The 25,753-nt window shown below is 39.0% G+C and overlaps 4 protein-coding genes across 5 annotated transcripts; all 4 read right to left on the bottom strand.

Moving 5' to 3' along the window:
* Positions 1-135: 135 nt before the first annotated feature.
* Positions 136-8,875, bottom strand: herpud2 (HERPUD family member 2). 2 transcript variants are annotated; one of them, XM_028012589.1, is made up of 8 exons: positions 8,737-8,875; positions 5,900-5,954; positions 4,718-4,836; positions 4,369-4,538; positions 2,910-3,008; positions 1,983-2,321; positions 1,377-1,485; positions 136-914 (listed from the first exon to the last, which is right to left on the bottom strand). In XM_028012589.1, the coding sequence occupies exons 3-8, from the start codon at positions 4,799-4,801 to the stop codon at positions 732-734; spliced, it is 984 nt and encodes a 327-aa protein (XP_027868390.1). In that variant the 5' UTR covers positions 4,802-4,836; positions 5,900-5,954; positions 8,737-8,875; the 3' UTR covers positions 136-731. The 2 variants fall into 2 exon arrangements, with proteins under 2 accessions (XP_027868390.1, XP_027868391.1); XM_028012590.1 differs by having other exon boundaries at positions 5,900-5,973; positions 8,737-8,842.
* Positions 8,876-11,372: 2,497 nt separating this feature from the next.
* pkdc (protein kinase-like domain containing) lies at positions 11,373-13,370 on the bottom strand. Its single transcript, XM_028012591.1, has 3 exons — positions 13,296-13,370; positions 12,706-13,090; positions 11,373-12,235 (listed from the first exon to the last, which is right to left on the bottom strand). The coding sequence occupies exons 2-3, from the start codon at positions 13,074-13,076 to the stop codon at positions 11,644-11,646; spliced, it is 963 nt and encodes a 320-aa protein (XP_027868392.1). The 5' UTR covers positions 13,077-13,090; positions 13,296-13,370; the 3' UTR covers positions 11,373-11,643.
* Positions 13,371-15,436: 2,066 nt separating this feature from the next.
* Positions 15,437-25,698, bottom strand: LOC114142211 (uncharacterized; the record flags this gene model as incomplete). The annotated part of the gene is made up of 5 exons (XM_028013355.1): positions 15,437-16,247; positions 19,334-19,655; positions 23,609-23,697; positions 24,570-24,911; positions 25,275-25,698. Coding segments are annotated over 5 exons (1,644 nt in total), but the record flags the coding sequence as incomplete, so codon positions are not given.
* On the bottom strand, positions 23,253-24,951 carry LOC114139935 (perlucin-like). The gene is made up of 3 exons (XM_028009878.1): positions 24,570-24,951; positions 23,609-23,697; positions 23,253-23,535 (listed from the first exon to the last, which is right to left on the bottom strand). Exons 1-3 carry the CDS (start codon positions 24,811-24,813, stop codon positions 23,452-23,454), a joined length of 417 nt encoding a protein of 138 aa, XP_027865679.1. The 5' UTR covers positions 24,814-24,951; the 3' UTR covers positions 23,253-23,451.
* Positions 25,699-25,753: the final 55 nt, after the last annotated feature.

The raw sequence follows: 25,753 nt of genomic DNA, 5'->3' as shown, positions 1-25,753 counted from the left end.
ATATCTTATAAAATTACTTAAGAAATTAATAGTTAAGACAAAAGCTAAAGCACTCTGCTTCCTAAAAGCACCAAAAACATTTGTGAGGATGCTGCCATCTGTAGGACAACTGAAGAACTACACATTGTAATCAAGTCGATTTTTGTATGCAGGCAAAACTTTATTCAAAAAGAATATATATTGGAATTATAGATGAATATATTTACACATGTAAATAGATGATAACGTGTGAAAAATTGAGCTGCAATTGCTGCAATCGCTGTATGCAGCCTGTGTGCATATGGAAATGTCTTTCAGAAGGTTTTCTTTTTTAATAAGGACAACTCCCTCTCATTCTAGGGAGATTTTCTGACGCCATCTTTAAACCAGTCACATCTCAAATAAAATAATAAAATAATCTACCATCATGAGTCCATCGCTGCTCGAAATGGAAGACGGCTCCCATCTGCGTCTCGCCATCATCTTTCCCATCGCAGATGAGGTATTTACTCCAGAGACAGTTTTTTTTTTCTTTTTCAGTTCCTTTATTTTTGTACTTTTTGTAGTGACACTCTGGATTTGCTCTCAGATCCCGTTAGTAGAAGCCGTCAACTGGAAACAACCGATTGCTACCGTCCAATCAGACTCGAGTGATTTTGTTTGGAGACTCAACTGGGTGCTACAATGAAGATGAAGGTTGGAAACTGTAGAGCGGTACCTGCTGGCAGGAGGGAGACGGGCGGAGCGTCTTCCTAGTTAGCCAGGTGCGGCTGAACATTAGGGATGAGTGAGGTGAAGAAGGTGCTGATGAAGGTCCAAGCCACGGTGAGGATGCTCGGCTCTGGCATGGCCGCACCCAGAACCCGATCTTCGTTGCCTCCTCCGCCTTCCTCACCGCTGTCATCATCCTCCATCCCCTCATCCATCAGTCGCTCCTGGGACAAACAGACACAATCAGTGTCACATACTTACTCATGTTTTCAAGGTAACAACATTTTTTGCACAATCCTGATGAATAATCATTTATGTTAGTTAAATTATAGGCTAATAAATAAAAATGTGCAAAGAAACTAGTTTGTTGTTGAATGAACAACAAACTAGTTTATTCACACCTGCAGCTTTGCAAATAGATGAACTACGCTCACAGGAGTTTCTTTTGCATCTTCTGTTATCAAATCAATTATTTGTCCTCACATATGGATTTTCTGTAGAGTCAATTTTGAAATACAACGTTGAGAGAAAAAAATAGTAGACGGGATACAGATACAGATACATTTGGAGGTGGATTTCGTCTGATGAACTTGGGGCTTTTGCAAAAAAAAGGAAAATTTAAAATTTCATTTATTTTCACAAGCAATGAAACACAGAAAACAGAGAATTTGATGCATCAAACTCACAATTTCCTGCATTTCCTGCTGCCTCTGCACTTCTCCTGGAGGAGCGCCGGCCCTTTCTCCTCTGATGTTCTGTTGTTCTGGTCTGAAGGGAAACCACTGAGCCTGGTGCCTGAAAATCACAAATAGGTTGAAATAAAAATTAACCTAAAATTATCAAAAAAGAAAAAAAAATAGCATCTTAAGCTGTGGACAACAGGTGGAAAACTATTTACAATTTATACAGAATCTATCCAGAATTGGTAAAATGCTAAAAGCCAATTCCATATTTTTCAATACTATGTATGAACATGTGTAAAATGTACCGAATATGTTACATAATGGCAATGTTATGATTGCTTTTCCATATACGGTGATTGCAAAACAGATATTAGGAATCCTGACCTCAATATGAGCAGTGTGGGATTATTGTCATTTAGAACATAAAAAAAATAAAGGATCTAAAGAAAAACTGGATTAACAGAAAAACAGAACAAAATTTTCTCCAACTGCAAAGAAGAACAAAGGCGGCTCTTGAAACTCTGTTCTGACCTCATTCTACGTGTTTCTGTGAGAATCTGTTCGGCCCAATTTTCCTAACAATGCATACAGAAAGTATGAGTGACTTACAGATAGAGGAGCAACATGGCGCTGACCACCATGACAAAGCGACTGAAGGAGGAGTAGAAGTACACAATGCTCAGCAGAACCCCAGCCCGTGACACCGTGTATAACCAGTCCAGCCAGTCCTGGTTCAGCTCGTCGTCGTTCAGCACCGGGCCGCCCTGTGCGTTCATCTGGACTGGGTTGGCAGGCAGGTTCTCTTGTAGAGGGTCCTGGGCTGGGTTCGGGCCCAGCGGAGGCTGCACAGCTTCATTGGGCTGAGCGGGCTCATGGGGGGATGAGGAAGGTGGAGATGGAGGAGGAGGAGGAGCGCTGGGAGGTTGTAACGCAGCTACTGCTGCCTGACTGCAAGGAAAAAAGCATTATAAATGCATAAAATAATGTCAACATTGAGAGGAAGAACAACTAAAACTGAAATCCAAGGGAAGATTCCCATAAGGAAGCTTGTTCACACAATAAGGTTTCAGGGCTGCAGCTAAAGATTATGATAATAACCATTAATCAGGGAAAAAGAAATTGGCACACTGTGCACATTTTTCATTTAACTTCTTAAGTTTATTTTAAATAATAATTGAAATAGATAAAAATTCAGATGCACAAATAAACTTTTTAAGATAAGAAAATAAAAACTATCCCCTAAAATGCATTAACATAGCACTGCTTTAGTGAACACTTGATCAAATGTATCTGCAGCTAACAAAAACCAGGGAAGATAAGTCCTTTCTGCTTTACTAAACATCAGTAGTGAAAGAATAATCTGTTGATATATAGAAGTTTATTTCCCTCATCTTAAATGCAAAATGTAACTGCATGTTTTATTCTATATACTCTAGTTAACAATTATTCGATTACCAAATTAGATGATGATTATTTCAATAACTGATTGTTTTCTACCTATAAGGTTGTAGAAGTGAGCTCTAGCAACACACTTACTATTGCATGTAGTAGTGTCGAGCGTACATCTGCTGCCACCACAGCATCTGCATGGGCATGCTGGCAGGAAGGCCCCCTTGTAGAGGCGCTCCATCAAGGCTGTGGAATATTACAGTTTTATTAGTTAATATAATAACACCGAGGCACAGAAAGCAGAAAAAAACACATATTAGCATTTGTATTTGTATAAAATGTATTTAATCTTCAGAGTGTTGCCAGAATCTTTCCTCAATGTGAGGTTTACTGAACTCAAACATATTTTACAGTTCTGTTTCCAGTCTTGTAAAGAACAAGATGTTCCATTCTGTAAATTACTCATTATGCTCCTGGGATCTCCTACTGTTTAATATCATATATATGACTGGGTTTGTGTCTGGCACCTCTTAAAGTTCAGGTGGTTTTTCCAGAAAAGCTGAATAGAAACTATTTACTAAAAGGCCACCTTATAAAAAGAGGAATTTAGTCCTGCCGCTGTCTGATGACGCGAGTAATCACCTGTTTTCATCTCTCAACAGACAAATGTATTATAATTATGTCAAGCAATATTAACCAATATTGCTTTATTAATAAATATTGCTTTATTTGAAATATTTATGTCAATAAAGCAAGGTAATATTAATATAAAAAAATCAGAAAAAAATGCTGCTCATGCTACTTAATTAGTTCAATAATTTATAGGTATTTAGAAAATAATGAGAAGGTATGACCAGTAATTATTACTTTCCTTTTCTGATTAAACTTTAGCAATCACAACTTTATGGACTATTTTTCCATTTCATTGTATGAGTGAGTTACAGGGGTTGTTATTTACCACAGAGTATTAGGGTCAGGCTAAAAAAAAATTAATTACAAGAATAAAGTCATAATATTGCACGAAAAACATTGTAGTGTTGCAAGAATAAAGTCATACGCAGAAATAAAACGCCAAAACAAGATGAGAATGAGGTCTTCATAATGAGAATAAACTCATATTACAAGAACAAAGTCAGAATATTAAGAGAATACATTCACAATATTACCAAAATAAGTAGTAATAATAGTTATGCTACAAAAAGTCACAACATTGAGAATAAAGTCATAATAATATGAGAAAAGCCTAATAATAGAAGAATAAACTCATAGTATTACTAGAATATAATAATAGCAGAATGAAGTAGTAAATAACCCTTACATGAAAAATAATTTTTAAAAAAAATTAAATGAGAAATGTTAAACATCTTGTGAAGTTATACTTTGGTTTTCCAAATATCACAGACTTAATCTTTTAACATGGTCACATCAGATCTTGATAACTATTGACGCTTTGCTCTCATTAAAAACTTTTTTCAAGTCATTTTATGACTTTCTTCTGGTATTATTGTGTATATTGGCAAACATATGACTTTATTCTCATGATTTCAAAAACAACATCAAAAAATTAAGCTCTTTATATTACGGTTTTCACTCAAAACGTGCTCACTAGTGGGGAACATCGTTGGTTGTCTGAGGATGGTATGAGGGTATTCCACTGCGATGCCTTAACTCATCGCAAGATTCTGGGAGAGATGAAGAGACACAAGAGGAGGAGGCTGATTGGCTGCCCAGGTTTGGCTTTGAGGCAGATGAGGAGGAGCTGCTGCCATCTGAACTCTGCAAAAACATATAAACACTGATATAACCAAACAAATAAGTTACAGTTATGAAGAAGACAGATTAATGTAAGCAAGAAGTCTAAAAACAAAATCTTCCGTGGAGTGAAATACTTTTGTCACAGCAAAACATCTAGCTCGATCTGGTTTCTGACTATTTCTTTAAACATGTTTACTCACGCCGGAGTCAGAAGCAGAGGAGTTGGAGGGAGTGTGAGGCATTGGCGAGCCTGAGGGACCAAAAGATGGATAATCCAGACGCATCACGTGGTATTCATCCTGCTGTAGGGTTGATCATGCTGCAGACAACCAAATGATTTGAGAGGTGAGAAAGGATAGGCAGCAAAATAACAACAGAGACAAAGCCAGAAGCAGAGGGAGATGAGAGATTACAGTGAAACAGGATGGAAGTCACACACACAATAATCCCCTTTTGTTTGTTCGATCAGCCATTGTTTGACAGGCAGCCTGTTTCAGTTCCCCCACAGACTGAGGCACAATGAGGCAACTAAACAAACAACACTGCAGTTTCCCAGCTCATAGATAAGTTGCATCTGCAAAATTAAATGGTACAGTAACATCCTTCAATTTATTAATAATGGTCTGAAGCCTTGGACAGCTGTAAAAACGCAAATGTTCTTTGTGGTTGTGTGATTCATATATCAAAAATTGTTCATAAAAATCAAACAATTGTCAAATTGTCATATAAAGCACTTTATGTCAAGCAGACATTACAGAAAAACTAGATTTTATCTGGTACACGTAACAGCTCAAACTTTTAGTGTTACTACAAAGTCAGTTTCATTCAGAAAAAAAATACTTATGAAGTTCCAGCTGAGAGAAACTTGTCAAGTAACCAACAGATAAGATTGTGAAGACGGAAATTATATGTTTCAAGCAAATGTGTGAAATTGTAAGCATAATTTATTACTCTCATGTTGATTTATCTACCATTTCAAAACAGCAAAATTGATCACAATATAGATTCAACAGTCAAACACAAACATAATTGATAAAAAAAAAAACTAAAACAGGATAATACATTGCACCAATCACATTAAATAGTACAACTGTTAATCTAATCAATAACACAATCATTTCTAAAAAAAACAACAAATTGTAAAACATAGCAGCATCATTGGTTATTCTTTCATGAAACCCACAGTGGGAAAATAGTCTGAACACCAAACTCCCACAATATTGTCAAATATCGGGGTTTGAAAACATCATCAACTTATATTATTTTAATGGTGTGACTAATTCTTTTTTTGGTGAATCAGAAATGTTTTTTTAAACTCCGATTTGAAATGTCATATTTTCACATTATGCATTACCTGCAGATAATGTTCTAGCATTGCTTACCTCTGTGATCTCATTGTGGTCTTCCTCCGTAAATCTGCTCCAGTTTTGTGGATTGCTGCGAAACAAACAAAACACTAATAGTATGATGAAGTGATGAAGAGTGTGACAATTTAAATTCAAGGCATACATAAATAATCAAAAACAACTCAGGTTAATAATTTGCTTAATTAAATTTTTGCTTGCTCGATTCAGGTTACCTAACTTCAGTGTCATTAACACACTATGCAGTGGGTTTGCACATAAGTTTCAGTCACTGTTTGAAACCCAACATTTTATTGAATCTTAAATTAGGTTGAAAATTCACCTCCAGGTTCCCGACATTTATAGCAGTAATGGTGCTGAGCAACAGAAGGTAAATTGCATTTTCTTAGAACAGGACACAGCAGATAAAACTAGAGAGCAGCATAAGCATGATGATCATTTGTAGAACAATCAAATATGTTGACAAGAATTGTAAGCTTGTGATTTAAATCCTTACACTTTATAAGGAAATACATGAGATTCCATTTATGTCATGTAGCAAAACAGAAAACCGAAGACGAACTCGTTATAGAAAAATATCTGTTTATGAAATCAGTTGAGCTTCAGGTCCCTTGATTTTTGCAGGAATGTAATTTTCTATTACTACCATGCATGTTTGGCTACTGTACCAGCAACTAAAAGCAAAACAAGCTCTGTGAGCTGCTGCAGGTTAGATAGTTTTTATTAACTAAATAAGAGTGTCTTCTTTTGAGTTGTTAACTAAAGTGAGGTCAGTTCTTTATGCTAAAACATGAACATACTTGATGAAAAATGCTGCCACTCATCTTATGATATGAACTGAAGCAAATGTAGCAAAAACTCTAAAGACAGACCCATCTGAAATTAACCAGAAATAATCTGAAACATGTTTTAGCAGCTTTGAGTTAACTAACAGCAGTTCAATGAGCCTGGATGGAACTGGAAAGATGAGCTTTTATTACAACCTTATTTATGGCAAAAATGCTCCATCAAATTGATGTTTTGAGTACAATGGCTTGTTGATTCAATTATACTAGCAGACTGGTTTGGATTTCAAAGCATATTCCGGGTATCTAGCACAGACTCACTTCCGTGCAGCCAAAGAAAAACCAAACAAAAGGAAAACCGATCTGTATGTGCAAACTGTTGGCTATTTTCCAAAATTATTTAAAAAAAAGAAGTAACCATCTTTATGTGGCCGACCACAAGACTGAGCTAACCAGAAACCAATTCCTCTGTTGAACTCATAGCAGTTTGAGACTTTAAGATAAATGTATCCAAATATTCTGGTGAAGGCGATCCTAAAATTTCATTTATGAGTACATACTTTTTCATGACGCAATCATGAACTAAAGTAAAAATGAATGTCACGTAACTATATTGTTTATCCTGAAAAACGTGTTCTAGCCAAGAAGTCTTATTTGTTGCAGTCTTTATTTGGTCTGACAAGTATAAGATCTGTGGGATGCTTTATATTTTTGAGGAATAAATGTGGTTTCATCTTAAAAATAGAATTTAGACAAACAAAAATGCAAGAAAAATTGGAGAAATGCAGATTCTCAAAATGAATTCAAACTACACAACTTCAACATCTGTGTCTGCCTTTCTAAATGTACGACCAGACAAAAATTTTAGGAGAAGCATCAAAAGCAAATGAGGTGGATTAGCAGAGCTTGTCAACTGATGGTGTCATCTACAATATGTTACTGTGGGATATTGTCTCTGCTGCCCAGAATTCGAGCTGTTAGCACATAATGACAAGACATTAGACTGTAATACAGCAGCAGTCTTCAGTCAGAGGTCCCTTCAGATTCACTGTAAGACTGACTGCTACTGGAGATCCTTCCTGCCCACAGCATCATCATCTACAATGACTCCACAGATACTTGGATGATATATGTCTTAATGATACATTTAATTTCCACTTTGGATAAAAAATTTTTTTTGAATTGAATTAAAAAAGATTAAAAAAACCAAGTAAAATAAATTGGTAAAATATATTTAATGTGTTCTGTTTACTGATTGCACATTCTGAATGAGATGTAAATGGATGAACAGAATTTGTTTGGTAAGCTCTAGGACATCGTTCTTATTGAAAAAAGCCTACCAAGAAAACAATATAGTTATTTTTTTCTTTCTTAGCTGTTAGTCTGTTTAGTTTTAGAAAAGGAAGTGCAGAAAAAGGAATTTACTTTTAAATAATACATGTAAGACTTTGAACAATAACTAAATCTTAACAGTTACTTTACCATTAAAACATCTGTTTTCAACAATAAAATACAGATTTTGGAGACACTAAAATAGAAGTTTTACTGTTTTATGACATTGTGAAAACAAACTATTTTTTATTTACTATTATGCAATGTAACAGAGGAGAAAACACATAACAGGTTTATAGTTTACACATATGTTGAAATGTGTTAGTTGCTGTTCTATACTACATAAAACCCAATTCTTTACTTGCAGAAACACACAAACCAAAATTAAAACAGAAACTAAATGTCACTTATATGCGCAGTTTCAGGGTTTCTATTGACCCTACTGCCACCTGCCATGTTTACTGGCATTTAAATATTCCCTCAAAAAGGCAGAAGCCTTTGGGGGGGTCAGACGTAATAACAGCTACCTAAACAATTAGACATTTTCAAATTAAAGCCTCGCTTTTCAAAAGACAAACGGATAGTTTTAAAGGAAGTTTTTTATTTAAACCCTATTCATGAAGCTACGGTTAGCTTGCTAGCTAGTTTAACTAGCCATGGATCACATCGTTACTTCATTGACAACATATTTATCCGTCTGACTTTTATACATGCACTCAAAAAAATACATTTCTGTACCTGTTTCCTCCTTTAACAGCGTCGTCTCCTCACCCCTGCTAGTCTCGGCTCTCCTGCCTCGGTGTTGTAATGTCGCCTATAGGGGCGGAACCCACGTGACCACCGCCTTCATAACAGCTGATTATGACGTCAAGGAGCTTCCTGGCTGGCCATGTTGGAGGACACACAAGTCTGCAGCGACAGCTAATCTGTGATGCGTGTTCCTTCATGGATGCACAATGCCGAGTTTCTGTGCTATAGTCGGCTGTGGAAACCGAGGACAACGGGACGTGAAAAGCTTCTTCCGGTTACCGGCGGTCATCACGAACCAGGGCGAGAAGACGGAGAGCTTGTCCAGACGGAGGCGATGTTTGTGGTTGTCAAGAATAGCGAGGGATAATCTGCGAGATTCAACGCTACCTTACATCCGCGTCTGCTCGGATCACTTCGTATCAGGTTAGTCACAGTTACTGTTGTAGTTCCAGCACGGAATAAAGTGGGTTATAAAGTAAAAAATTAATTTCCTGTTGTCAGGGCAACACAATGTAAGTGTCGAATCCCCGCCCACCACCACACAATTTCCTCTGCTAGGTGCTTAAATATTTTTCTCTCTAAATGTCACCAAACTTTTTTTCAACACTTGCCAAATAAAACCTTTGACCTTTTCAAAATAGTTTTGCTTAGAGACAACAATAAATAAGCAAGGACTGGTACGGCCAATATTCTCCTGTTTTATAAAAGCATTAGTACTAAGGATTTTTTTAAAATAATTTTGAAACAAATCGCAAGCTTTTTTTTTAAGTAGAAAAAGGTTTAGGCAAATTAACATTCATCAATAATATGAGAGATTTACATTTAGACCTAGCATATAGGTATAATATTTTTATTTTGATTTAACATTTAGATAGAAATTTATTGTTAAGATTTAAATTTAAATTTTGCCATTTAGATTTAATATTTATGTTAACATTTAGATTTAATAAAATTGTGTCAAATGTAAGCATGGTAATTTCTGAGGTTTTTGTTAGACATTGATAAAAGTGTTCAAAATGTGAGAAAAGTAAGCTAAATATATAAGACATTGTCTGCTAATACTTTTGCCTGTCCAAATTTTACACTTGAGATTTAACCATGAGCAGCAAAAGCAAATGAGGTGGATTAGCCGTGCTTGGCAACAACTGATGGCGTCATCCAGGAAATCCACTCTACTGTGGAATGTCGTCGCTACTGCCTGGAAATTGAGCATTTCATGATGGTCATAAAGCTGGCATACAGCAACAGTCTTCAGTCAGAGGTCTTTTCAGATTTGTTGCAAGATTGACTGCTACTGGAGATCTTTCCTGCCCACACCATCACCATCACTCAGAACGACTCTAATGATATTTGAATGATATGAGTTAAGACAATTGTCATTTTGCCTTTGGGATAAATAAAGTATTTTTGAAATTTTGTGTCATTTTAAGGTGAAACATATTGTGCTGAATTTTGTTTCCTCCTAGGCCGACCTTCTGCTCTGTATGATGATGCCAACCCAGACTGGGCGCCTTCTATAAATCTGGGCTGTGATGGGATGGATGAGGCAACCACGCCCACTGGAGGCACACAAAGACGCAAAAGGAAGCGTTATAGGAGAGAAAAGATTTTAGAGCAAGTTGCTGCTTCAGCACTGCTTGATCTAAGCGATGCTGCTCATGAAGATGATGAGGAATATACTGAACACAGAAAATCAGTTAACGTTCAGACTGATCTCACCTCTGAATCCATCACTGCAATGCAGATGGAAATAAAGAGACTCATAGAGGAAAACAGAACTTTGAGGAAGGATGTTGCAGCTCTAAAATTGAAGGACTTTTAAATTCAATTTGAGTGACTTGTGAAAATACAAAGAATGATGTTGCATAGAATAATAGTTTAGTTTTACTGTGGCCATTTAGCCATTTTCCTCCAATCAGATGTGGATGGTGCTAAAAATTCATTTGTAAAAGCTTAATTTGCAAGTAATACTGATGAGGTCCACCTTATTAGTGTTTCGAATTGTTACATTACCCATCAAAATTGGGATTAAATGGTTAGAAGGAACATTCGTTAAGTATCAGGTCAACACCAATGATTGTCTGTTTGAGCTCCTGATCATCCATGATTTCCAGCAGACATGTTTTGGTCTCCAGGTGGAAATAAGTGTTGATTTGTGACGTTCTCTCGTGGCCCACATAAAGGAATAAACAACGGCAGAGCAGGCTCTGCTAAACACAGTTCTGGTCTGAAACCTATATGCATTCATTACTGACATGAATAGGATATTAATTTGGGTCTTTGAGTGATTTATTTCAGCTGCTCATTCTAAAGATGAACTGGACTGAAAAAAACGTAATTAAAAAATGAAATAAAGGACTTGATTTGTACATTTTGGCTGCGTTGTGCTTCTACCAGAGAAGGCACAACACAGCCTGAGATTGACCACAACCCGAGGAAAACTTGCAGTGCTCCTGTTTTTCATGTTTCTCAGTGAGATTAAATTAGCTTTTGTTTTTGTCGGTGCTCTGACAAAAACTTCTCAAACACAATCAAATATTCATATTTAATTTGCCCTGGCAATAAAAGATTAGTAGAATTTTAATATTTGTTTTCATGTTACTAAAAAAGTCTAAGAGTCAAAATCAAAGTGAAACAGTTCATGTTTGATTAGACCTTTTAAACATACAAGGATCACAAAACTTTTTAAAAATGTGTAAAAGCTATGTTTGATGCTAATTAGTTTTTGAAAACAAGCATTTTTTTAAAAGTCTTTATTATCCCAGCTGACCAAACAGAAGTAAAGTGCATGAGGTGGCTTGTTTGGGTGGCTCTTTTCAATAAGAATTCCCATAGTCAGATCTTCATGTTTACATCACAGTTCACAGTACAGCACCTAATGATCTGTAGTTCTGATTACTGCTTCAGTTTCTGCAGAACCTCCCTGGTCAGCTCCTTACTATACCGGTTGATCTTCCAGTGTCCTGGCATCCATCCGTGGAGAAAACGATTGAAATCCGTCCATGCGAATGCAAACATCTCTCTCCACTCCTTCTCAAGAGCATTAAAGTTCACGTCTTTATTAACAAATGCCTTCAGCTCTGTGAAATAGTGGTCCAACAATCCCGGTACCCGTTTGCCACATTCCCTCTCATCCATGCAGCTACCGAGAAAATACACAACATCTTTCATCCCACAGCCACCGCCGACGTACTGAAAGTCTACGGCGGCCACTTCCAGTCCGCTCTTTGAGAAGCAGAAGTTGGCCAGCTTGGCGTCTCCGTGAACGATGGTTTTAAAGTGACACTCGTTGAGGACCCTGTCGATGTCGCTCGCTACCGCTTTGAGCTCAACGTCGTCCATGGCTTCCAGCTCATCCGGTCGGGTCTCCAGGTGCCAGTAGGTGCCAACCGGCCACAGACCCTCTGGGGTCACACCAAGGAAGAGAGCATGGAAGTTGGCGAGCCAGTTCAAGCAGGCCCTTATCTCTTTGTCCTTAATGCTGGTTCTGTAAATGAAAACATGAACATCCATCATTAAAAATCACATTTCATCTGCCTTGTCAGGGAGACCTATGAAGACATTGCTGCAATACTCGGTTCAACTAAAGGTAAACATACTATAGCCTTAATATAAATAATAGATTTGCTGTAAATAAATATAGATACAAAGATAAATCAACATTTTCTACTTGTAGTTAGTAAGACAATTTCTGATAGAATTTCAGTTTCTTCATTTAGAGAGTGCATAGTGTATTATTAAAGGGGCAGGAGTTGTTGATTTTTTATACAAGTGTGACAATGTGGGTTTTGCTCTGTTCAGAAGAGAACAATAATACAGGCAGTTTGCGCAAAAATTGTGATTATAAATTATTTCATATTCGTGGTTAATGGTTTATAACACTTCTGCTTAGGTGAAGCCGTTTCAGAGATACTCACATTTACGAACTGCTTTAATTTTGACTGTCTGTGGTCATACCTTCTTTGGTCATAACCCTCCACATCCAGATCTTCCAGAACTATCAGCATCTCGTCGCCATAGGAACGGGCGGCAAGGCAGACGGGGATGCGGCAGCTCTGATTAGTGGAGTAGTTCTGGTACCAGTGAGTCTCCACCTGGTAGGACCTGACTTTACGGGCGTGGGAGCGATCCGTGTTCCAGCCGCCCGGATGTTCTGCCTCTTCCGGAAACTTGATGTGTTTGACCACCACAGAGGGCCGCCCACAGTCCTCAAGGTGCAGCCGCACTATCTCCCCGTAACCGCTCCACAAAGTCTGGATCTTAGCGCCGACACGCAGCGATGAAGCACCGCATGTCTGCAGGATGAGGTCCCGGCACTCCTGCTTCATTTCCACGGACAGATCTGAAACAAAGGGACAGTGGAGCGAAGTGTTTAAGTAACGTTGACAAAAGATATTTGTTGTGATCTGATTTTTGCGATTAAGCAGAAAAACCAAAAACAAACAGTTATGGTAAAGACTTGAATAAAAGAAAACAAATGAAGGACGTTAAATGAGGCGTCATATTCAAAAAAAGAAAAACAAGGATCGAGTATTACAAGTATTTACCCTCAGCTTCCTGATGGAGACTCCTCTTCTTCTTCAAATGTGTTTTTTTATCTGTTGGCGCATTGCCGCCACCTTGTGGAAAGCAGTGGGAATTAGAAAAAAACTGAAATTAAATAATCCTTACTCTCTTTTTCTTTAAAGTTTTAGACCGTAAAGCCGGGACCTTTTCAAAATCTTCTAAATAACGTTTGTTTTATTATAAGTCTATCCTTTCAATCTGGTATTTACTTAAATCTAATATAGCATATAATAGTAGCATGCCACCCCCAAACAAAGAGAGGCAGTTGACCCTCCTTCTCTTCGTGGCTTGGTGATACTTCCTAGTTACTTTGTTCACCTTCAGCTCCACTTGCAAATCAATTGTAATAGAATTTGCTTTTGTCCGGAATTATAGCTTAAAGAACAGTACTGACTTGTGTTGAGGCAAAGTTTTAACAGTATTAGATACTGATTAATGATGCCAAACACATAAAAACAATAAAGGTAACCTACTGTTCTTCCTTGAACAGATTAGGATAGGTCTGTGGCAGTGATGTGGGGTAAAGGGAGGCAAGTGAGGCAGAGCCTCACCTGTCATAATGGAAAAATATGATAAAATAATTTACATTGCTATTTTCACCCTGTACTATAAAGTATTTATTTATTCTCCCCTCCAGGGGGTCTTTTTGTGGGCTCTAGTGTCCCTTAAATGAAAGTAGGCTGACAGGAAAAGGGGGAAGACATGCGGCAAATGTCGCCTGGTCCGGGAATCGAACCTGCGATGGCCACGTCGAGGACCCAAGTCCTCCAAACGTGGGCACGCCCAAAGTATTTATTTTTATTTAGCTTAACCAATTTTTATTATCTTTACTTCAAAATCGCTGAATCCTCTGAACTTCCCATTCAAATGCTGGGAAGCGCAGCAGGTGAGGCAGCAGCGAGCTGAGCCTCACCTGGGATTGATCAACCTCTCGCTAACTGCAATGGCTGCCATGACAGCATGTTCCTCCTGTCTGCACGTCGCCAATAAAATGGTTAAAAAACATTTAATGTATGAACTGATTTTACATAATTTAGCTCATATATATGTAACGGATATTAGATATACAAGTGAAATTCTTGCTAAAATATGTTTTGTAAATATCTTTGTATGTATTTCATAATTGCCTTGTGTTGAGTGGTGTTTGGCGCCCCCTACTGGTTGCCGTAACAGAGACAGTAACAGCCAGCTAGCCATGGAGCTAGCCATGGAGCTAGCCATGGAGCTAGCCATGGAGCTAGCCATGCAGTAAAGTGCTGCGATATATTTATGGTTTTCTCCTCTTACCACAGCAATCACTTATTAATAATAGCAAAATAAACATTAAGGCTAAAACCATGTGACTGCAACAGGCTGGATGTTCTGCTCTTTTAGTGAGAAATATTTCAATGAGTTTTTAGGGGCGTTGTTGTCAGTTGCTATGGCAACGAGTCTGAGAGAGAGTGTGTGTGTGTGTGTGTGTGTGTGTGTGTGTGGCCTGGCCAATGCAAAGAGCAAGAAAGACGTGGTTTTGAGTTGTACTTCAACGGTTTTTCCCTTTGCTGTGGAGCACAGCACGAAATTAATAATAGCCTACTTAAATTTCCAAGTTTCATTGAGTTAACGGAATTATTATTCCGTTAACTCAATGCAGCGCGGCTATGGATGGCAAGTAAAAGAATTGTCTTTTTGCCCTCCAGCGTTGTCCGCATACGCGAAGTTTCCTCATATAAACATGCAGGTGGTCTACATTTGTATATCTGATTATGATTAAGTCGGTGCCTGACCAGCTTTGCACGTCACTGGTCTGTAGAAATTACATTTCATCAAGTTCATTACATTTTTGTGCACAAAATCATTCTCATATAATGAGATTTTAGTCTGGTTAGCTGACCAAACACTCTAGAACTCAGCTTAGGTTGCTAGGTAATGGGGTGGGCTTTGCTGTGGTTGCTAGGTAACAGCACAAAACACCTTGAGGTCAGAAGTTCAAATTCAAAAATACTTTATTGATTCCAAAGGGAAATTAAATGTTGCTGTAACTCACATTAATATTATGATGTTTGATAATACATCAAACTTAAAAACTATCAGTATCGGTATTGGAATCGGTGATACCCCCCACCCCTCGGACCAACACCGAAATATGCAGCATCACTGACATCATCTTGTTTGTTGAGTTTGTTGAATTTCTAAATATTGGTGAAAAAGTATTAGTTACACTGGCAGATTATTTCACTTCAAGTGTAGTAAGATCGATGCACAAGAAACTCGACCAAAACTACTTGGTAAGATTTTGTGGTTTTGCACTACAGCCTGGAAGTTTTTGAAAAGGCTCATTTTCCAGACACCAAAAACCATGGCTGTTTCTTTAAGCACTTGGGCTTTTTATTGAACCAGCTGTGACCCAAAATGTTTGCATAATACATTCCCTTTCATGTCTAATAAGCACAATGAATTCAACTTGAACAAATACTTTTTATATTATTAAGACAAACAGGATGGTAGTGGTGAAAGTCTTCCAATAAAATTTAAAATATTTATATTCTCACCAGTGTAACAAGCAAAGCTGTTCTCCATGTTACAGGATTTATCATACCACTTTCCAGCATAGATCGTCACACACGTCTCCTTTCCTTCTATAAAGTTTGGCTCTACAGTGGCCCACGACTGGTAACCAGTTTTACTGGTTTCTCTGGTTGCATACCATCTCCAGGAGTTGGACTCGTTGCCCATTACAGTTTGCCAGGCATTCGGATCATCCCAGAGTCCGATCCATGCAAAGGAATAGGAAATAGTAGGTTGCAGCCTCTTTATGTCGTCCAAGCTCTCCAACGTGGCCAGGTCGGTGTAATGCTCCCTGCAGAACTGCTGAGCATCAGGCCAGGTCACTGACTGGTTAACATAGTAGTACTTTCGTAGAGGGAACTGCAAGCAGGAGCCGAGGCAAAAACCTGAATATTGACCAAGAAAAATGTTACATTCTGCACCTTAGATACTTAGAGACTTTCTATTTGATTTATTCCTTTATTAAATGTTTTCTAAGGTGGTGTTTATTATACTTACGCAGTTTTTTAATTCAAATTTTACATTTAGTTTCATTAATGCCAGTGTGAAACTAAATAATTCTTTGATTTCTTCTTCAAACAAATATAGTTCAATTTAAATATATTGGAAATCATTTGCCTTTGTTCATAAAAACACAATATGTTTCCCTCGGCATTAAGTGTACAAAATTATTAACATTATTCCATCACTAATGAGGGATTAAACTAAAAGAAACAAAAACTTATTAAATTTCATAGTATTTCAAAGGTATTTTTAGATTACCACAGAAATGAAGCTTCTGAATGCAGGTTTTGAGTGCAGTCCAGTTAAGAGTTCAGCAGTCTGATGGCAAGTGGGAAAAAGCTGTTTCGGAACCTGGTGGACCTGCACCGGATGCTGCGGAACCTCTTTCCAGAGGGCAGCAGGGAGAACAGTCCATGGTGGGGGTGTGAGGGGTCACCGATGATGTTTCGGCCTCGGGACACGCAGCGCTGGGATGAAATGTCCTGAATGGAGGGAAGGGGGGCCCCGATGATCCTCTCTGCTGTCCGCACCACTCTCCTCACGTTCTTCCAGTCGGAGGCGCTGCAGCCTCCACACCACACAGAGAGGCAGCTGGTCAGAATGCTCTCTATGGTGCTTCTGTAGAACGTCCTGAGGATGGGCGGGGGCAGGTGTGCTCTTCTCATCCTCCGCAGGAAATACAAGCGTTTCTGTGCCCTCTTGACCAGAGACGTGGTGTTCACAGTCCAGGTGAGGTCGTTTGAGATGTGCACCCCCAGGAATTTGGTGCTGCTAACCACCTCCACAGCCGAGCTGTTGATGAGCAGTGGAGCGTGGCTGGGCCGGTTCTTCCTGAAGTCGACGATCATCTCCTTCGTCTTGTCAACGTTCAGGATCAAGCTGTTGTCTCTGCACCAGTCCACCAGCTGCTCCACCTCCTCTCTGTAGTCCAGGTCATTGTCGTCTCTGATGAGGCCCACCACCGTTGTGTCGTTAGCAAACTTCACAATGTGATTGGTGGCGAACCTGGGGACGCAGTCGTGTGTCATCAGAGTGAACAGCAGAGGACTCAGGACGCAGCCCTGAGGGGAGCCTGTGCTGAGGGTGATGACATCGGAGGTGTGTTGTCCGATCCGGACTGACTGAGGTCTGTCGGTGAGGAAGTCTAGCAGCCAGTTGCGCAGGGGGGTGCTGAAGCCCAGGTGTCCCAGTTTTCCTGCCAGATGCTGTGGGATGATTGTGTTGAACGCTGAGCTGAAGTCCAGGAACAACATCCGCACATGAGTGTTCTTCTCCTCCAGGTGAGCCAGCCTCAGGTGTAGGGCGGAGGTGATGGCGTCCTCAGTGGAGCGGTTTCGGCGGTAGGCAAACTGGAACGGGTCGAATGTGGAGGGGAGTCTGGAGACGATGTGTTCTTTTACCAGCCTTTCAAAGCACTTCATCATGATGGGAGTCAGTGCCACAGGCCGGTAATCATTGAAAGAGGTGACTTGAGGTTTCTTTGGCACCGGAATGATGGAGGCAGTTTTGAGACAGGCTGGCACTGTGGCTTGGTCCAGTGAGGTGTTAAAAATGTCTGTTAGGACACCAGCCAGCTGACCTGCGCATTCCCTGAACACCCGCCCAGGTATGTTGTCGGGGCCTGGGGCCTTCCGTGGGTTGACTCTTTTCAGAGTCTTCAACACATCGGCTGTGTCCAGGCAGAGTGCCTCCTCTTCCTGGTGGGGAACAGTTTTCTTTGCCGGAGTACTGTTCAGTGTCTCGAACCTCCCAAAGTTATTGAGTACATTTAGAAAGTCAGCATCAACTTCGCCCAATGGGGGGGGGGATGGATTGTAATCTGTGATCGCCCGTATGCCTTGCCACATACTCCTGGTGTTGCTGGTGTCGTGGAAGAACTCCTGTATTTTCTGACTGTGGGTTCGCTTTGCTAACCTGATAGCACGGTTCAAGTTGGCTCTCGCTGTCCTCAGTGCCTCCTTGTCGCCAGACTTGAAGGCTGAGTTCCGTGCTTTTAGCATTTCCCGTACCTCCTTAGTCATCCAGGGTTGTTGGTTGGCCCGGGTGATAATGTTCTTAGTGATGCTGACGTCCTCTGCGCACTTGTTGATGTAGGCTGACACAGTCATGGCGTACTCATCGATGTTGCTCTGGTCGTTGTAAGTGGCTGCTGCCTTGAACATCTCCCAGTCAGAGCACTCAAAACAGTCCTGAAGTGCCTCCATGGCCCCCTCAGTCCACATTCTCACCTGCTTCACTGTAGGTTTTGTTCTGATCAGCAGGGGCTTGTATGCAGGAATTAGCATGACAGATAGGTGGTCTGAAGAGCCAAGGTGGGGGCGAGGGGCTGCTCTGAATGCTTCTTTGATGTTGATGTAGGCCAAGTCTAGAGTATTCACTCCCCTGGTTGGAAAATCCACATACTGGTTGAAGTGAGGGAGAACAGTCTTCATGTTGGCCTGGTTAAAATCCCCAGCAATGATGAAAACGCCCTCTGTGTGTGAGGATTGCAAATCACTGATGGTCCGGTAGAGAACACTCATAGCCTCTTTAGTGTTAGCACTGGGGGGCACATACACAGCAGTGATGCTAACAACAGTAAACTCCCTGGGCAGGTAGAATGGTCTGCAGTTAACAGTCAGAAGCTCGATGTCCGGGGAGCAGTAACTGGCGACAGTCATGGCTTTTTAAAAGCAGTTGTTGTTGATGTAAATACACAGCCCCCCTCCTCGGGTTTTACCGCTGAGAGCGCTGCTCCTGTCTGCGCGGAATGTAGCGAGCCCCTCCAGGCTAACAACGTTGTCCGGTATGGACGAGTTGAGCCATGTCTCCGTCAGAATGAGAGCGCAGCAGTTCCTCAACTCTCTCTTTGAAGACAGTTCCAGTTGCAGATGGTCTATTTTGTTGTCCTGAGAGCGGACGTTGGAGAGGAAGATGGACGGAAGCGGCGATCTGTGGGGGTTAGCGTTTAGCTTAGCTGTTAGTCCACTTCGACAGCCGCGCTTCCACTGCCGGTCGCACCGCCTTCGCTTGCTCCTCCTCCGACTAGTGCTGCTAGGCGAGTCCGCTGCGCTGTGCGCCGCTGGGTCTTGCCTCCGTAGCACTCCGAGGTCACGTAAACACTCCAGAGTAGTCGTGTTTATGAGTCCAAAATCACTTGATGATCGTAATTCCAGCAGACGCTGGCGATCATATGCTAACTTACTGAGTGGATGCAAAGTTTGTAGCGTTTTTGGCGGCGTATTTTGCTCAAATACTCGCACGTTGTCGAGAGCCCATGCAGCCGCAGCCATACAGAGCGCCGCCATCTTCTAGATAGACAAAAGGTAACCTAAGTTTAATGAAGTTTAAAAACAATGTATTTTTCTTTAATGTTACTTTTCCGGCTACATTTGTTTATAATTCTTGAAAAGTTCAACCTTTTAGATTTTAAGTTATGAGAGTTTGTTAATCGTTCGAGTTTCGATTGGTTTTGTCTGATCGGATGTAGGGGAACGCGACGCTTCTGCTCCTCCATTACAACACTGGAGACGAAAGCAGTGACATCACGTCCGTGTTTTCATTATTCCCCTACAGGTAGAGTCCTTCCTCATAAGGGGCGTAACACATTCACACCAGCCAGGTTTAGTCCACTTTAGTTAGTTTGTCTGGTTTGTTTTGAAGAGGTGCGAATGTGCAGTAAAACTCTGATTTGGAGCAATAAAACCGAAATCTGCTCCGTTTAAAAATCTAGTTCTCGGTTCGGTTTAAGTGAACTCTGCCGCGATTTGAATGCATGTGAGGGACTGGTGGTCGCTCCAAAAGCAGGAAATGACTTAAAACGCAAAGCGTCCTGGGTAAATACGACCAAAACAAATGTGCTAACCTAGCGCTAGCGGTTGAAATCAAATGGTTGGTGTTTTTCCCCAAAGACAAAAGAGAAATCCAACAACTGCTAAGAGCTAACGCTGCTCCTTTTTTATCATTATTCAAGTACACCTCGCTGCAGCAAACAGAAAGGACATTTTGTGATGAAGGAAGTTGCGCTCAGTGTTTTCTTCAGAGGTTTTCATGTTGTTTTCTTCAGTGGTTCTTGGTGCAGCACCCCCCACAGGCAAGGAGGGGAGCAGGTTTTTCAGTAACTGGATCGTTTGACGCAACACAGTGTGAAAGCGAACCGCAGCAGCTGAAAATGTAACAAATGTGAAGGTATGAAAAAATCCTTAATCTCCAGTTTGAATGTTTTTTTCAAATTGTAGATTAACTCTAGGTCAGCTAAAAGCTCCCACATGGTGTCTGTGGAGAGTCTCCTGGATTTGGATGGAGAGATTCATTCTGTACCCAGTGGATTGTGTCCTTGGATAAAACTCTCCACCCTCTTTACCTGCTGGTGGTGGTCAGAGGGTCCGGTGACGCCTTGCTGCCCCGCGGCAGCTTTGGTTCCAGGTAATTTACCACCATCAGCGTGTGAATGTGTGTAAATGGATGAGCGTAAAGCGCTTTGGACTTGATAAACGACTTTACAAATGGAGGCTCTTAGTATCTACAGGTTCATTTTTATTATCTCAAACACACAAAGCTTTCAATTAAACACATTTTTTCATCTTGAATCTATATGAAAACAAATTTAAAAAATAGAACTGAATGTGGAAAACAAAAATTCCCAATCAAAGTCTGGAGAGTTCAGCTGCAAATATTGTAAATCTGAATTTCATTTATTAATTCCTTGAATATTACTGTTATATATATATATATATATATATATATATATATATATATATATATATATATATTATCCATCTCATCTACCTTTTCTTATTCATAAAGTACTACTGAGGTCAATGCAGCTGCTTGGTGTTTGAAAGTTTAGACGTCATCTTATTTGGATTGAAAGGAAGACGCCTTCTTCAAAATTCACGGTTCTTCTTTTGATTTTCATATGCAAAGTTTGTCTTTGAGGTAAATCTTCGTGGGTCATATCTTTGTCTTAGCAAGATGGTATATTTGATCAGGGTGGATTTCTCTAATTTAAAGCAGTTTAACAGAAGTATTTTTCTCCTTGTAGATTTCCTGTTTTTGGTCATTTGTCATGCTTGTAGTAAATGTTTTAGATCAGGGGCATCAAACTCATTTTTGTTTGGGGCCATATCAAAACTCACAATGTTCTTAAAGAGCCGGTTGAGCCTGGATGTGTTGATAAAACCCATTATATAGTTACAAAACCAATAGTTGTTTCAGTGTTCAGTAAGTGTCTCTTAAAATTAAATAATATTGAACATCTTTTCACACTGATCTGTCCAACCAGAATTTTGTGATGATTTTGTGTGTTTTCTGCAATCAAAATTATAGATTTTGATTGCGATGATCAGTGATCATGATTTGTGGTCCTAATTTAAAAATATTTGTAAAGAATTTTTATATTTGTGCTAATGTATGACATTAAACATAACTTTTTTATTCATCGCCATATCAATCATGGGCTATAACTTGACATCAAGGAAGGCTGAGGCAGGCAAATTTTGGAATTTGTAGACTGTGTGAATTTTGTTTGAGTTTTGAGTGAGTTTTACAGATTTGTTGAAAATCTGGAGGGACTTATTGATGTAATTTGGAGTCTGGAGGGCCACATAAAAAGCTACGGCGGGCCACATTTGGCCCCCGGGCCTTGAGTTTGACACATGTGTTTTAGATCATTAAACAAATGTTCAAATCAGAAAATATTAAATGCAATTTCGAAATTATAATTTTATATGAAGATGGGGGTAAAGTTGTCCAGAACTAAAGCTTTCACATGCAGTTTCTTAAAATGCTCCTTTAAGTAGTGTAACGTTTTTTACGTTTTTGTCAAATTACAAACAGAAACTTCAATGTATTTTATTATAATTTTATGTAATAGACCAACACAAAGTGAAATGTAAGAGTGAGTTTTTTTTCTTTTAATTAATCCCAAAAATGTCTGGTGTCTTTTGTATTTAGTCTGCCTCAATCTGTAACTTCAAAATCAAATCAATCTGCCAATTTATTTGCTTTCTTTAATTTAACAGTTTTATTAAAAGCTCTTTTAGAACTAAACCAGAATGCAGAACCTATTGATATTATATGGTGGCCTTACATTTTCTTACACTACACTATCAAATACAAACCAGTAAGTAATCCTGGATTTGTTTGCACAACCAGATTAAGATTAGATAGAAAGAAAAAAAAAATACATACATTGTTTTGTTTGCATTTTGCACATTTTGCAATTACACAAAAATACTAAGCTATTAAACTTCATTTCCTTGCTGAGGAAATCTGAGCTGGTCTAGAAACTCGTCACAGTTGGTACAACTACATTTAAACAGAAGCAAACAGCCTGACATTACAGTTAAACTCCATTAAAACCAAGACTATTAATCAAATGAGGAATGCTTAAACTGTTCTAGTGGCTCTAACTACTTCTACAAGTGAATAGAGGAATTCAACTACACAGTTTTAGTTTATCTGTTCATGCTTCACTTTAAATTTAAGCTTTATATGATGCTAAATGCTACGTTGTTATTTTCAGGTATCTTGTTTTACAGGTGACCTCTGCTGCCTTGAACAGGTATAAAAACAGGTTCGTTACATTTTCTTTTGCACAAAATCATTATTAGGTAATATTTCTGGATGGTAAGTCAACAATAAAACACTGGTCTTTTCCGCTGAGCAATGTATTCAGCGGTAAAACCAGCTGCCCAAACATGGCGGAAATCAGCTTGGGTTGCTAGGTGACGGGCGGGGTTGCTAGGTAACGGCACGGTGCCTGACTGTGACTCTGGAAGCTTTTGAAACTCAATTTTCAGAAACCAAAAAACTTTAACTTACTGCCTCAATATAGCTGGGTGTTTTGTTTTTTTTCCAAATTCAATTCAGTAAAAAAGACTTTATTGATCCCCAAAACAGTCTTTTCAAGTACTTCATCTGTTTTTAGATGCAGTTGAAACCCAAATGTAAGTATAAAGACGTACAAAAAGTGAGTTTTGAGTAATAGGTCCCCTTTAAAACCTAAGATACCATTACTTTCTATGACAATAATTTGCAATCTGATTGAGCAAAAGGTAAAAACACAAGGCCTGTAAATCAGCAGATGTAATTAATTTGCTGCATTCAGTTTTCTTTGTTTTTCTTGGAGACAATCTTCCATTTCACTTTGAAATCAGTCCATCCCTGGTTCGTCAGCAAGGCACCAAGCTGAGGAAGGGAACATTTTGTTACGTTCCTTTATTTGTATTGAGACAAGTAAAAGGGAACGTGGTCACTTTACCTGCTGGAGGACCTGGGCGTTGACGGCTGGATCGGTCAGATCCACGTCGCTTGTCATCGTCATTTTCACAGTGGGGCTCGTTTTTACCACTGAGCAGAAAAAATAATCCATGTCACAACCACAAGACAAAACTATGATGGAGTTTTACGGCCTTTGTAGAAAAAAGGAGTAAATCTGGGAAAAGTGAGTTAATTTATGAATCTAAAAAGTAAAAACTCAACTTTAAAAAAAAAAATTAGAAAATTTCTGAGATTCATATCAAAATTTGAGTTTTTTCCAGCAATTTTTTGACTTTTCAAACTCTGAAATTTCCAAGTTTTTTCTAGAAAATGTCTGAGATTATCAAAATGTAAGTTTTTCCAGCAAATTTTTAACTTCCTAAACTCAGAAATTTCCAAGTTTCATTAAAATTTCTGAGATTAATCTCAAAATCTCTGAGTTTTCTTCAAGAGCTCACTCAGAATTTTCCAAATTTGTTTCTCACATTTCTGAGTTTTGTTCCAGCATTTTTTAAACTTTTGTATCTCATAAATTTCTAACATTCTTCTTAGACATTTCTGAGATTAGTCTAAATTTTTTTGAGTTTTTTCCAGCAATTTTTTTGACTTTTCAAACTCTGAAATTTCCAGATTTTTTCTAGAAAGTTTCTAATGTCTGAGTTTTGTCCTAGCAAACTTATAACTTTTCAATTTCATACATTTCCAAACTTTTCTAGGACATTTCTGAGATTAATTTCAGTTTTTTCTAGCAAATTTTTAACTTTTCAAACTCCAAAATTTACGTATTTCTTTCTATAAATTTTCGGACATTCAAACTTTCAGAATTTTTTTCAAGGAAAATTTAGACTTTTCAACCTCATAAATGTTTTTCCTCTAGAAATTTTTATCTCAAAGTTTGTTCCTACTACAACATTGTTAAAAACAGAGTTTTTTGTCATAACATCTTATTATTTAACAATCACCTTGTTCACAAATGAAGACTTTGGTGGCACTACACTTTTCATCACCCCACATATGTGCTGTATTCTCGCAGACACAGTTCTGAATACCCCCGTAGTTGTCTGGTTCGGGAGAGACCCATCGTCGGAAGAGGCTGGGTCTCTTGTCAGACCAGCTCCACGGCACTCGGTACAGCCCGATCCAAACATTGACTCCAACTGGAATTAACTGTTTGACTGCAGAGTTTTCTGCCTCGTTCTCAATCATTGCCAAGTCGGTGTGATGCGTTCTGCAGTAACTCTGAGCCTCACTCCATGTTGCTGGAGTTGCGATGAACACATGTTGTTTCACATTGAGCTCTGTAACTGCATAAAAACAAAAGCATGTTTTATTTTAAAAGAAACTAACTACGACAGAATATTAGTGCCACAGTAAAAAATAAATAAATAAAATTACGAGAATAAAGTGATAACAATATAAGAATAATGTCATAATATTAAGCAAATAAATATTGTGAGAATAAAGTAGAAGTAATACTAGAATAAAGTCACAATATTTTGAGAATAAAGTCACAGTAGTCGTAATATTATGACTTTCTTCTCGTATTTCATTTTTTAAATATTTTTGCGTGGCCCTGTACTCTGTTGTAATAAACACAAAAGTTAGTGAAATATAAATTAACCTCATATTTCTATACAAAAATATATAGAGTCTAAATTTTTATTCACCTTTGTAACAAATAAATTCGCGTTTCACCTCACAGTTAGCATCATACCAGTACCCAGCATTAGGCATTGACACGCACATCTCCCCTGAATTTTTGAAGTTTGGATCACCAGTGCCCCACGACCGGTAACCAGTTTTACTGGTTTCTCCGGTTGCAGACCATCTCCAGGAGTTGGACTTGTTGCCCATTGCAGTTTGCCAGGCATTCGGATCATCCCAGAGTCCGATCCATGCCCAGGAATAGGAAATATTAGGTTGCAGCCTCTTTATGTCGTCCAAGCTCTCAAACGTGGCCAGGTCGGTGTAATGCTCCCTGCAGAACTGCTGAGCTTTAGGCCAGGTCACTAACTGGTTAACATAGTAGTACTTTCGTAGAGGGAACTGCAAGCAGGAGCCGAGGCAAAAACCTGAATATTGAAAAAGAAATGGTTGAAGGTAATGATTAATGAATTAGGTTTATGGCTTATATTGTGCTTTATGT

The sequence above is a fragment of the Xiphophorus couchianus genome, chromosome 3 (genome assembly GCF_001444195.1).
Source record: "Xiphophorus couchianus chromosome 3, X_couchianus-1.0, whole genome shotgun sequence".
In the NCBI taxonomy this organism is placed as follows: domain Eukaryota; kingdom Metazoa; phylum Chordata; class Actinopteri; order Cyprinodontiformes; family Poeciliidae; genus Xiphophorus; species Xiphophorus couchianus.
This window is presented reverse-complemented; position numbering and strand designations above follow the sequence as displayed.